This window comes from Phocoena sinus, chromosome 7 (genome assembly GCF_008692025.1).
Source record: "Phocoena sinus isolate mPhoSin1 chromosome 7, mPhoSin1.pri, whole genome shotgun sequence".
NCBI classification, from domain to species: Eukaryota; Metazoa; Chordata; class Mammalia; order Artiodactyla; family Phocoenidae; genus Phocoena; species Phocoena sinus.
Window position 1 is genome coordinate 42,720,216 of NC_045769.1, and position 13,740 is coordinate 42,733,955.

The following is a 13,740-nucleotide window of genomic DNA, read 5'->3' on the forward strand; positions in this document are numbered from 1 at the left end:
CGGAAGAGGGGCGCGAGATCTGACCCAGCGCTCGGTAGGGGGCGTCCTGCGGCGGAGAGTGAAAGGGCAGGTGGTATTTAAAGGTGTGGGAGTCGCCCGCTCTGAAGCCCGCGATTCTCACTTGAGCCATCCCCGCCTAGCCCCACTCGGGCCAGCGCCTGGTGAGCGAGCCCATCTGTGGCGTCGGCCGTCGTCTCCTCCTAGCACCTCCTCGCCGACCCCTCCCTCCGGGACCTGCATCCAGCTCCGCCAATCAACGCCCGACTGCCTCTTCCCACGTGATCCCGGGCGGGCTAAGGACCTGCTGCTTCCCAAACGCCAGAGGGATGCGGGCGGCAGAGCGCGAGAGGCGGCTGCTAGGCTGCTGGGCGCTTTGACTCTCCCTCCACCCAGCCCCCTTGGGCTCCTCTCCTCTTCCCTCTGGACTCCGGTATCCTCCTGCTGCCCCGGCTTGCCAGAGCCCTCTGCTTATGGCAGCAGCTTACCTCGTCTCCGGTGCGGCTTTTCGGTGCACGACCCTCTCGCTCCCGTGGCTGAGCCGGGTCACTGGATGTTGCTGAAACTCTGGAGATCATGCGCGGGTTTGGCTGCTGCTTCCCCGTCAGGTGCCACTGCCGCCGCCGCCGCCTCTGCTGCCGCTGTCCGCGGGATGCTCAGTAGCCCGCTGCCTGACCCCCGCGATCTTGTGTTCTTCGGAAGCCGTTTGCTGCTGCAGAGTTGCGCGAACTAGTCATGGTGCTGTGGGAGTCCCCGCGGCAGTGCAGCAGCTGGACACTTTGCGAGGGCTTTTGCTGGCTGCTGCTGCTGCCTGTAATGCTACTTATCGTAGCCCGCCCGGTGAAGCTCGCAGCTTTCCCTACCTCCTTAAGTGACTGCCAAACGCCCACCGGCTGGAACTGCTCTGGTAAGTCCAGAACCCCAGCCCCCCGACCCCTTAACTCCTCAGAGGAAACGCGCGTTTCCAGTACAGACCAACCTCCCCAAGTGCGTCTCCCCAGCCCCTCGACTCCAACCGCTCCAAACCCTTGAGACCACCGACCTCCACCCAGAGGAGCACAGAGAACTGTTCCAGGCCGCTAAGGAAGGGGGCGGGGGTCCTGGGGAGGACAGAAAGTGCAGGTGTAGGAACCTTTGCATCCTTGCACTTAAACTGGAGCTGCGGAGATTTTAAGAAATATTAAACGGGATGGGTTTGTGGATTCACTGAAAAGAGCACCAATCCTTGGGCAAACATTAAAACAGAACCTTTTCTGTCACTAAAGAAAAAAGTCTAGCAAAAAAGAGAGAGAAATAAGTTTATGAGAAAGAACGAGCGAGAAAGCAATAAATCAAATGTTGACTGCAGGGGAAACACTGATTACTGGCAAAAGTGCCATGAGGGTGCACTTGTCTGGCATTCAAGACCAGGTCACAGAAATTCTAAAGGAGCTTGTGTTTCAAGAGATTCAGTTACTCTCTCTCTCTGTCTCTGTGTGTCTCTCTCTCTGTCTCTCTCCACACACACACACACACACACACAAACATGCATACACATCCTCCTTCTCTAGCTGGCTGCAAAAGACGTTGTTTTTGCATCCCCGAATTGCCTCTCTCTTGCCTCCCTCCCCAGGCTCCTAGATGGTCGAAGGAAGTTGAGACAAGAACCATTCGCCCGTCTACCAGGCCGGACTGTGCATGACCAAGGCCGGCCAGGCTCACGCGTAGGCGGGCGGAGGGCAAAACTGACCCCACTGGGCGCTGACTCCTCCATTTTTGGGCAGGCTTCCTTGGAGTGCGTCAGGCGCTCTTCTTGCTTGCTCGGGTCCCTTCCGAGTCTGAACGCGAGAGCTTGGCAAGCTTTGCTGTGCTGAAGCCTCCTAATTAAATAGGGCCCGAGGATGGGAGTTGCTGCACTGTCCGAGTAGCTTCGCATTTCAGTATGACAGCCCATAGTCTACCGGCGGGATTGTGGTGTGATTTCACTGGCATTTTAAACTGCATTAACATGCCTGGGTATTGTCCCCAAGGTCTGGTCTGTTCTAGTTTTAGCAAGTGTGTATGTAATTTTTCATCTTCTGTATATATAATTCCACGGAAGTTGAATCTAGCTCTGAATAAAGTGGCTTTCGGGGATGTGTGTGATCTGAAGTGTATGTAACTTTGGAGAAGAGGGAATGACCAACTGTAACTTATAGGATAAAAGAATATGTTGTCCTGGGTAGTTACTGATGTAAATTCCACAAGGAAAATTATTATACATTATTGTAGTTTGCACTTTTTAAAGACAAGTTGAGATTTGCAACCTTGTTAGATTTGGTCAATATATTGCCCTTGTTCTGTTTTTGGCAATTTCTAAATTTGCCATTTTTATAAAACTCAGCATGTTTTCCTTAACTTATTCGTGGTTCATGCATGCATATATGTTATTTTGGATAGACTAAGTTCCACTTTGCAGGTACCTAATCACTTTTTTAGGTGCTTTATCATAGGAATATTAAGTAACCTGCAAAATCAATTGTTTGGAATGTTGATAGCTTTGTAGCCCAACATGACTAGTTTGTTTCATCCCTAACTATGGTACTGTTTTAGGAACTAACTAACTTAAATATGAAATTGGGGTTGACAATCAAGAAATTCATTATTACCAGGTATCTTATAAGGATCTGCAGAAACTAAAGAAAATAAACTGGTTTTCCAGGCAGATTGTCAAGAACCTGGCACCCCTTTTTACCCCTGTTAACTTGGAGGTGATCAATCTTCATTTGAGCCAGACAGACCATCAGAGAAAACACTGTGCCTGTTTATCTTTATTATTGGGGCTTTGTTTCCTCTTTGTCTGGAAAAATTCCAAATAAGGGGTTGTTGCAGACCTTAAAGCAAAAGAATGATTAAAGGTAAAGAAATGGTAAAAGGCATTCCGAGACCATCACCAGCTCTTTTCTAAACTATGAAGTTTGGGGGTCATAAACTATAGTCTACTTAATGAGAAAATAATAAGGAAGCTAAGAAGCAAGTGTTAGATATTCATCCACCACTGCCAGTATTAATCCAAGCTAAAATAAAAGAGCATTATCAAAAAAGCATATTAAAAGACAATTGACTAGAAAAGAATAGTGAAAAAAAGAAACTAACATTAATCACTTAACTAGAATTTTTTAGGTTGTCAGTAAAGAATGACCTTGCAGTACAGCTGTGGTTGTTGGAATTAAAATTTAGGGCAGTTCTTTTAAAGCTTCAAGATATTTCTTTTTTTGTTCAAGTCTATAACATTTAATGACTGGCGTGTTCTCTTTAAATTTGAGGTTATGATGACAGAGAAAATGATCTCTTCCTCTGTGACACCAACACCTGTAAATTTGATGGGGAATGTTTAAGAATTGGAGACACTGTGACATGCGTCTGTCAGTTCAAGGTAAGAAGTCTGGTATTTGCATCTTCTAATTCATTAATGAGACGACAAAGCAGAGATCTTCTTTTACAGCCCATCACTTGGCAATTTATAGCTATGCAAGCTAAGAGGAAAGCTGGCACCAAACAAAAGTACTGGCAAGAGAGCCAACTGATGTCAAAAAGGCACAGCTTTTTGGAGAAATGTATGTGCCACAGTTATAAATGCCACTGGAGGTAGAAAGCTTCAGGTTGTTCTTTTGGTGTGTCAAAGAAAAATTATGTTTCTGTGCCCCTTCTAACATGCATGCTATAAGTCAACTACTGGGGATAATAGTCAAAATCATGGCTGGATTAGAAGTGTGGATTTATACTTTTGTTTTTTTTGATTGGGGCTATCTTCTTTCGGTCATATTTCTCTGTTTTAATGGTCTTGGGTTTTATTATCCTGGCAATCTGGTTAAGTTTTTAAATGAGCTCCTTATCAATGTGACTTTAAAACTACTATGCTAGTTTGGAAATCACAGCACTTATTAATATTTGTCAACTTTTCATGGATACCACATTCAGTTACAACTGAATCTCCCAGGAATCCAAAAGAGTGCAAATAGACAAAAGTTATTTCATAAACATGAGGAAGATGTTCTTTTGTCTCATGTTAAAAAAATAAATAAAAATTAAAAGAGAGAGATTGCAGTTGTGGTATTACCAAAACTAGGTTATTAGTATTTATTAAAGATAGAACTCAGTGTCATTATTATAGTCATCATCTAACAAATGCTTTCTACCATGTGCAGTATAAGCCTTTTTTTCTCTCAATATGTTTTTATAATTCAAGTATTAGAGATGCTGTACTGATATCTTACGTTCACCTTTGAGTGTTGTTGAATTACTTTTTAAAATACACATCAAATCTAACAAATGGTTCAACTAGAAAATATTCCCATTAATGAAAGTATATACCGGGGATAAGGGAAAATTTTTCCAAGATTGTAAGCAAAACTTAAAAAAAAAAATTTAAAAGGCTATAAAACAAATAAAATATTAGAACTCAAATTCAGGTCTAAAATTTGTTATAGTACAATTGTCTCTCAGTATCCACGGGGATTGGTTTCAGGACCACCACAAACACCAAAATCCAAGGATGCTCAAGTCCCTTATATAAAATTATGTAGAATTTATATATAACCTATGCATATCCTCCTGTATACTTTGTCATCTCTAGATTACTTATAATACAATGTATATGCAATGTAAACGTTGTAAATACAATGTAAATGCTATGTAAGTGGAAAATTGAAGTTTTGCTTTTTGGAATTCTCTGGAATTTTTTTTCTCAAATATTTTCTATCTGAAGTTGGTTGAATCTGCAGATTTGGAACCCCCAGATTTGGAGGACCAACTGTATGTAATATTTAGAATTGCTGATGAAATTTAAATGTTTTAGGTTAAGTTCAACCTCCCAGTGAGAAAAAGAAGGGAATTCACATTTAAATATGGTTTTGAATGGCTTATAGATAAGCTAGAAACTTCTTGGACTTTTTTTTCTTCCTAAGAAAAGTAATAAACAGTTGATATTTGTAAAGTGCACCACCACCTGGTGGGTAAGTATTGCTGTGCCCAGGTTACAGTCATTAGACCATACGATAGTGTTGGAAATATTAATGCATATTTAATATTCATGCAACACCAATTTCTAAGGTCTCTAGCCATACTGAACAATGTAATTATGTTCTTTCAGTGAACTACTTGAGAGAGATGGAGCATAAGAACTCTGCAAGTCATACTTCATACAAACATTAACTAAGGGGAAAATATAGTTGGATAAATCATTAGTTAAAGGCCCACAGGATTTTGTGGATTTTTCCCTTTTCAGTTTGTAATTCCCAGAAATTTTTCTTATTTTCGTAACCATGGGTAGACATAAGAAGTGAACTCATATACAGTATAAAATGAACCAAGAAGGATGTTCCTCAAATGGAAAACCATAATTATAACAAGATTCACCAAGAGAAAAAAAAAAATGAGTTCACAAAATTCTAAATGGATGCATGCTACTAAAAGAAAATTTATAATTTTCTTATTAAAGAAATTGTGTTCAGTTTTCAGGTTGCACAGAGGGTTTTGGTATAACTTTTATCAACAAAGATATTTATGTTTTTTACGCATTCGGTCTGCCAGTTACATTTGTCATTAATTTAAAAAATCGTTGAGTGGTATAGATTGCAGGGGGCGGGGGAAGTGAATGCAAGTTTGAATAAGAAACTAAAATGTAAATTTCCTTTTCCTAATGCCTGTTGCATTTTAAATTTACTACTAGATTACTGCTGCTATTAGTTTGTGTGTTGCAAAGTTGTCAGGAGAAAATAAACATTTCCCTAGTGGAAAATTTAGACTCTGTACATACCAGGAATAGAGAGTGGCAGAATTAAGTTCAAGATAACAAGTTGTGAAAGAATAATAGGTATTTTAAGCTAAGAGTATCTTGACTCAGTACTTTCCAATACTTTAAAATGAATTTGAGAATTTTTTGTTTCCCAGTCTGATGAAAAGGCAGATGTCCTGAAAAATCTATTTTTCTATATACTGTTCTAAACTAGCTTAGGTCATCTACTCTGTTTCTCCTGCTTTCAGAAACAGGTCCAAATTCTTCTATTCAAAATGGGTGCCAAATGTGGTCTTTCTGGCTGAGAGATAAATTTCAAAGAGAAGTGGGTATATGAGTGTATAATCTATGTTTTGCAGTTTGGATTACAGTTGGAGCACTAAGGTGAACAAATATTTATCTTCACTTCTCTTAGATGATTTATGATACGCATATTCTACCCTTCAAACATGTTATCTCATTTGTTTCTCACAATTGAGTGAGATAATTATTTTCTCCTCCTTTTACAGATAAGGAAATTAAGACCCATAAATATAAATAACTTACCATTAAGTGGTGATCCTAAAGCCAGAATCTAGGTCCTTTGACACCAATCTAATTTTTTCTAGGACATTATACATGCAAATAAAAACATTATAACAACAACAAAAGTACCAGTTTATTGTAGACAACTCGATATCAGAAGTAGTACAACTAATTCTTGGATGATGATATAAGTTCCAGAAATGGCCTGCAACCTCATGCATCCTACCTTCCTCTCTATATACCAGATGATATCCTGGTCATTCTGGTAAATCAGCTGTGGTTTGAAAATTTAGAGACAGTGGATGGATGAATGGATGGATGGGTGGATGGACGATGGATGAATGGATGGGTGGATGAATAAAAGAAGGAAGGGGGACGAAAAGAAGACACATATGCAGCTATTAATAGCACTGGTCATATCAATTAGTCTGTAATGATCAATGATCACTTTATAATTTAAAAATATGATGAAGCCTTATGTTTTTTAGGTATCATTTAATTCAAATGTGAAATGTTTTCATTTAATAAGCCACACTTTAGATCTGCAATTGTTCCAGTAACTAGGACTGTATAACAAATTGCCCAGAACTTAGTGGCTCAAAACAATTAACATTTACTTTGCTCATGAATCTGCAGTTGGACAGGGCTTAATGGAAGCAGCTCATCTCTGCTCCCCTTGGTGTTAGCTGAGCCGGGGAGGGAACTCAAAGACTTGTTTCTGTACTCTTCTCAGGACTCTCACTCATATACTGGACTGTCAGCTGGGGACCTTGGTCCTTCTCCATGTGGATCTCTCCATTTGGACTAGTTGGGGCCTCCTCATAGCACAGTGGCTGGGTTTCAATGGCAAGCATCCAGAGAGTGAGAAAGAGCCAGGTAGAGGCTGTATCCTTTAACGACCTAGCCTCAGAAGTCACACAGAGTCACTTTCACCATAGTCACAGGCCTGCCCACTCACTTAAAATCATAAAAAAATTTCCATATGAAAAATTGTAGTCACAGAAAAGTAAAAGTTACCTATGGAATGATCAAAGGATTGGGACATACGTGGGTTTTTTATCGCTTTCTTTTTTGGAAGAGAAACATGCCATATCCTAAGCCATTATTCCTAAGCCTTTGACAACCGGGAATATAACAGAATTCACTTAACATCTGTGGAGCGCCTTCTATATGCCAGACTCTATGGAAGGTGCTGACAATATATAAAATGTAAGTTATACATAGCTTCTAGTTGCTGAAATCTCAGTTAAAAGAAATTCTTATTAACCAAACAAGCAATATATCGTATGAAAAATTTCTCACATAAATTTTTTGTTCATTTGTAGCAAAACAAATTCCATATATTCACTGAATCCATGGGTGTGACATGTTGCTGCTTTCTTAAGCAATGTGGACATTTTGGAACAAAATCATTCACTGAAAAAACACATATTTGGAAAATAAACTTAAGATATTTAAAACATCTGAAGGAAGCAGAATCACTTTTCCCCTGAGAGGAAGTTTGGACAACACATACATTTATGAGCTTAACCATCTGGCCCTGAGTCTTGTTTTTTCTTTACCAGCCAACTATGTGGCCTTTAGCAAGTCATCTAACATCTGAATCTGTCCCTTCCTCTGAAACTGAGCAGTATTCATAATTACCACTGAAAATTATTTCCAATAATTTGGCATATTTTAATGTAGTAGTTAGCTTATTTTTTTGTACTTAGGGTTAGCCCGTGTTCCTTTAGTTTTCTAATTTTAGACATGCATGCTTCAGTGTCGATGCTAGATGGTAACTCTGCTAGTTAAAATATATATCATGAAAGGCACATAATTTACATTTCTTTTTATAAATGAGTGTTCCAAAGCATTTTGAAGCATGACTCTTAATCCTCCCAAATGCCCCAGTTAACCATTTCGAATGGGGGAACTAAGCTATAAACTTGTTAAATATTTCATTTTTGAGTGATATACACAAGGTCCTACACTAAGGCAGTGAGAGAAATGGGAGAACCTGGGACCAGACTTCCACTCCTGAGCCTTAATGATTTAGAGTGTGCTTCCTCCATGTGTTATTCATTTTAATGAGTGCAAGTCATGGTAGTAAGGGCCAAAAACATCGTGCTGATTATCTACAGTTAAGCTCTTTTCAACTCCATACAAATCTTCCTTTTGGCTTGTGCATAGAACTTGGCAGCTCTGTTTTTAGCACTGTTCACATTTGGCTTACTACATCCTTCAGAAGTGGCATATGAGCGCTTTATCAGTTTATTCGATATTTTAAGATGCATATCAGCATTGTGTACTAGCACTTGACAGAGATAATAAATACTTCCCACCCCTCACTCCTCATCTTCTGACTACATCTGAATAATCTACAGAAGTAGATGAGAAGGATAAATAGTGAAATTCTAGGTATTAGAGAGAAGAAAACATGGGCCCAAGTAATCTACACACAAAGTATTGTAACCAGGGCTGGAGATGGAGATTAAAAGGTAACCTCGGACAAGAAGCTAGGAACCAAGCATGAGAAGCTAACTAGCCCAGCCGTTCACACTAATTATGACTCTCATCTGCCTACTGAAAAGGTCAGCAAGTCTACTGACTATAATATGTTACCAGCTGGTCACTTCTTTCTTGTCCCTCTTCCATGTCCTCAGATACCATTGAAGTGGTAGTGGGTCCTCATAAATCCTCCCTACATTCTCCTGTCCCTGATACTGAACACAGCCCATTTATCAAGCACCTGTCCATCCACCTGCCTCCCTGGCCATGGTTCTGACATGAGTACCACCTCTATTTATTTGGTGTTTCTTCAGTATTGCTTATTGGAAAACTCAACTCTTTACTGACGTTTTCTTACTGCCTTTTATTTTTCAGTAGTGATAAAGATGTTCAGTTTTATGGTAGGTCAGTTTTTAGGTATATATATATATATTTGGAAAGCTTGTGAAAGACAGCCCTTACACAGGTATCACCTGGTCAGAAGTGAATTGCCTACTGAATTAAAGATCCTCATGAGTGAAAAGTTCCTATCAAAATAGTGTTTTTAAAATATAATAATGTAGATAGACTGAGTCTGGTAGCTGTATAGTGTAACTGTGGAAAGAAATTATTATACAGAACCTTCCAGAATGTCTAGATTATAAGTTGTAGAAATAAAGATTTTTAAAATATGGCATATTTAAAATATTTCAATCATTTTAATCATATTTAAATAATTTCTAAATAGATATGATTTAGTATCTAAATTATCTTGTTAGCAATTATGGTGATTATGAGTGTCATACAATTTGAATTTACTATTAGGAGAATAGTACATAACTATTAGTTAAAAATTATATTTAAGTTTTTCAATAATAGCTGTAGAGTCAGATTCAAAAAACTGTCATTTCAGAGAACACTGTCTTATACCATTTAAAAAATGGTTAGGATGGTTAAGCTATTACAAAAAGGCAACGAACAAGACCTAAACGGTTGATTGGTAAGGAAGTACAGATATTGTAAGAAAATAGAGTAAGAAAATGAATCTCAGGTTTTTATCATCAGATTATAACCATATTGAGAATTTGCTTTTTTGCATAAATCCTTGAGTTGAATTTAACTTTTGATAGAGTTTTAGGTTTATTATCATATATATTAAAACCCTAGCCATCTCACTAAATTATTGGTTTATTTTATATGTGTTATGAATTAGCACATCAAAAATCCAAATATTTTAATAAGAAGTAGGAAACAGAAAAGTGTTTTCACATACATGTATATGTATGATTTGTTTTACTTAGTTTCTGGCATGGGTGAGTATTTATAAATAATCGTCTTGATCATTACATCTGTTCTAATTAAACAATGTAGCACATCAGTAGATGATCACATCAGTGGCGTAATTAGCAGGTATAGGACACAGCCAAGTATCTCTAATGCCTTAGAGTGTGATCACATTATCATGAGTACACCCTGTACGTTGCCTAATTTCCATTGTAAAATGTGTACATTTTTGTAATGAGGTTGTTTAAAAATGAACTTTTTGTTTTATGAAATATAGGTTAAGTCATACTTTTGAGTAGTCAATCAAGTTTACATATGGTTCAGTAGTTGTTGATTTTTTTTTCTGTATTCCATGGTCTGTTGTTTCTTTCTACACTGTATCTACATCAATATCCAATGGTCTAAAAATATATGAAAAATTAATTAATAATTCAAATGTCTTATCCAAATATTTAGAAATTTGTAAAGATTCAAATTCAACAGAGGAAAAACATACTAAGGAGTAACTGAATTCTTTGGCATTTCAGCTATATACTTCTGCTCCAAACACAGATAGACACTATTTTTGAATAGCTTGAATACTATAACATGTTCTGATTTTTTTCCACCAAACCATATGGGCCACATATTAGAAAAAAATTAAATAATATTGATGCATTTGTTGTTATATCTTTTTATTATTGCTTGTCCTATCACTTTGTTGGAATTGCCCAATCAGTTTAGAAGCTCTTTTTCCCCCTATCTGAATCAGATGACTTGACATTGCTTTTGTGTATCTTTGAATGGTGTCCTTACAAGGTCAGAGACTTGCTGGATACAAGGGGGATCACTGAAAATGAAGACAAGTGCTTTCTTTTGTAAATGATGATTTCTGTTCAAGATGTCAGAGGCATGCAGACTCCAGTACTAACCATAGGCTTACATCTGTGTGCTCCCCAGTGCAACAGTGACTATGTGCCTGTGTGTGGCTCCAATGGGGAGAGCTACCAGAATGAGTGTTACCTGCGGCAGGCTGCGTGCAAACAGCAGAGTGAGATACTGGTGGTGTCTGAAGGATCATGTGCCACAGGTATGTATGTGATCCTAAAGACTCCCGAAAACCTTCGGAATGGATTCTGAATCCAAAAACCATGTCTTGCTTTTCACGTTATGGCCTGTTTATCGTTATCCAAATAAATAATCCAGACTATATATTATTAGCTAGACAAGCCTCTTATTCTTTCGTACAAAGTATACATTATTCTTATTCTATGTCTTTTTACATTTCAAGTCACTTCTGGAAGAAAGATAAATGTACCATAAGGACATTGGTAGATTTTAATATGTATGTTATTTAATGAAGTACAGACAGCTGAATAACATAATTAGAAATCTAGATTGACTGCTCAGCTTCCAAACATAGGAAACTTATCTATGCATGAATAAAGTTCGTTTGTTTGTTTGTTTGATTGTTTGTTTGTAACAAGAGGATCGTCTGGTGGAAGGCAGTTTGCAGATTTGGGTTTGGAAGTTAAGATGTGTCTAACCTTAGCAGCCCTACAAAATACTCCTCTTAACAGTGAGCTGGTTATATTGAAGAATGTATCGGTGATAGACATGACTTCTAATGACATCTGTCCTTTCTGACACAGTCAGCCTGGGCTCCCACAAAGCTTTTTAGTTATATTGTACCAAGAATGCTCTAAAGAAAGTAAGGAAGAAGAGTGACTTCATAGGCTCTTTGGTTTTTCAGGTTTTCCTTTTGAGTACAATGGTTATTAGAGCTGAATAGCATTACAGGAAGGAAAAAAAAAAGAGGAATACAGCCCAACTTGATAAAGCCATGCTGTAAAATGAAGCTGAGTCTTCAGGTTAGGCTTGAAACACTAAAATCACATATATTAAAGAAACTTTAGTGTCCCTTGAGAGTTGTTCTTAATGGCAAATAAACATCTTCCTGGAAAGTCATAATTTCTGAGGAATTGGATGGTATAAGCATATTCAAGAAAAATAATAATGATATAAGGACTTTCTTCAAAAATGGAAATATAGAATAGTGTCAAGAAAGATCTATTTTATTGAAAGTCTCTCTCAGATAACAGGTATTTCTATTCTAGGGAATTATGTTTAAAATTATGTGTATGATGGCTGGGGCAGGGTGGTAAATGAACAAGGGAAAGTCTCATATTCTTTAAAACAGGGGTCCCCAGCCCCTGGGCCACAGACCAGGGCGAGCCAGCGAAGCTTCATCTGCCGCTCCCCGTTGCTCCCCATCGCTCGCATTACCGCCTGAACATTCCCCCCACCCCCATCCGTGGAAAAATTGTCTTCCACAAAACCAGTTCCTGGTGCCGAAAAGGTTGGAGACTGCTGCTTTAAAAGATTATCTTAGGCCTATTGATTGTCAGCAGTTGACAGTGTTCCAGGTTGTACTGGTGACTACCGAAGTTTCTAAGAATTAGCAGAAGAGAAAGGTATCATTCCTCATGAGCAATGATGTAGGCTTTTTCGTTTTGGTTTTGGTTTTTAAGTAGTCTTTTCTCCTATTTGATTCTTTGCCTCACAATGTGGATGTCCTTCCTGCAAAGGTGATTGGGAGGCAAGTTGGACTGGTGCATCACTTGCTTATTTGCTAGAGCTAACGGATCATTGCCATTCAATCTATGAGTGAGAAGTAATGCATGGAAGTAAGAGCAACATGTGAGAGTTATTAGACCAGGAGTGATGTAGGCAAATACTAGAGAGTACTGAGGAATGGATTTACTTATTCAAGATCACATAGGATATCTGTGTGTCTCTGACAATAGCCAATGAGGATCAGTGGGCAGTAGTCACAATAAGCAGTCATGAAGTTATAGGTTGGCTAACAACAGTAGCAAAATCTCTCTTTCTTACTTTCCAACCTCCAAGTTCTTGTCAGCACATGCAGTCACATTCTTCTTATTCATTCAGTCTTTCCATTCTAGTCCCTAATGTGTTGGTTGTACTATGAAAATAAACACTTGACTAAGTAGAAAATTTAATCACAACTGAGTAATCCATCCCTAGCTTATTCACAGACTTAGATTTCTGCAGGATTTAATTAGTAAGTTGGTCTTGCTGAATGCATCTTCTGTTGACTTGTAAATCTAAAAGTTTTGATCTGAATAATGATGGCGGGACCAAAGTAATTTTGATTAACCAGGTCTGACTGTAAATAAATTGGAGTTCTGACTTTTGTTCTAAAAGAGATTCTCATTCTTTTCTTCATAGATTTTCCTTTTTTTTTTTGCGGTACACGGGCCTCTCACTGTTGTGGCCTCTCCCGTTGAGGAGCACAGGCTCCGGCCACGCAGGCTCAGCGGCCATGGCTCACGGGCCCAGCCATTCCGCGGCATGTGGGATCTTCCTGGACCGGGGCACGAACCCGTGTCCCCTGCACTGGCAGGGGGACTCTCAACCACTGAGCCACCAGGGAAGCCCTCCTTTTTTTTTTTTTTAATGCTATTTGACACTGAATGGAGGTGACAAGTTTTGATCTTTAGGAATAAAAGGCAGTAGAAGATAAAACTTTATATTTATTACATTTCATTGAACTTACAAATCATTTTTTGTCTGGAAAATGGTTTCCTATTGGGCAGTCTGCTCAATAGCCTCACTGTCAATTTCACTTTTTTGCCTTATAAGAAATGTATTGACTAGGAGCCCAGATTCAGGTGCAACAGCATGACTTCTTTTCTTAGGTATTTCTG

General features: G+C 38.7%; 1 protein-coding gene across 1 annotated transcript in view; it reads left to right on the forward strand.

Annotated features, from left to right (window-relative positions):
• Nucleotides 1–320: 320 nt before the first annotated feature.
• Nucleotides 321–13,740, forward strand: part of TMEFF2 (transmembrane protein with EGF like and two follistatin like domains 2) — a 248,047-nt gene continuing 234,627 nt past the window's right edge. Inside the window, exons 1-3 of the mRNA XM_032637383.1 lie at nt 321–904; nt 3,282–3,391; nt 10,970–11,099. Coding sequence (XP_032493274.1) covers nt 733–904; nt 3,282–3,391; nt 10,970–11,099 — 412 coding nt within the window. The 5' untranslated portion in view covers nt 321–732. The remainder of the gene's footprint in view (nt 905–3,281; nt 3,392–10,969; nt 11,100–13,740) is intronic.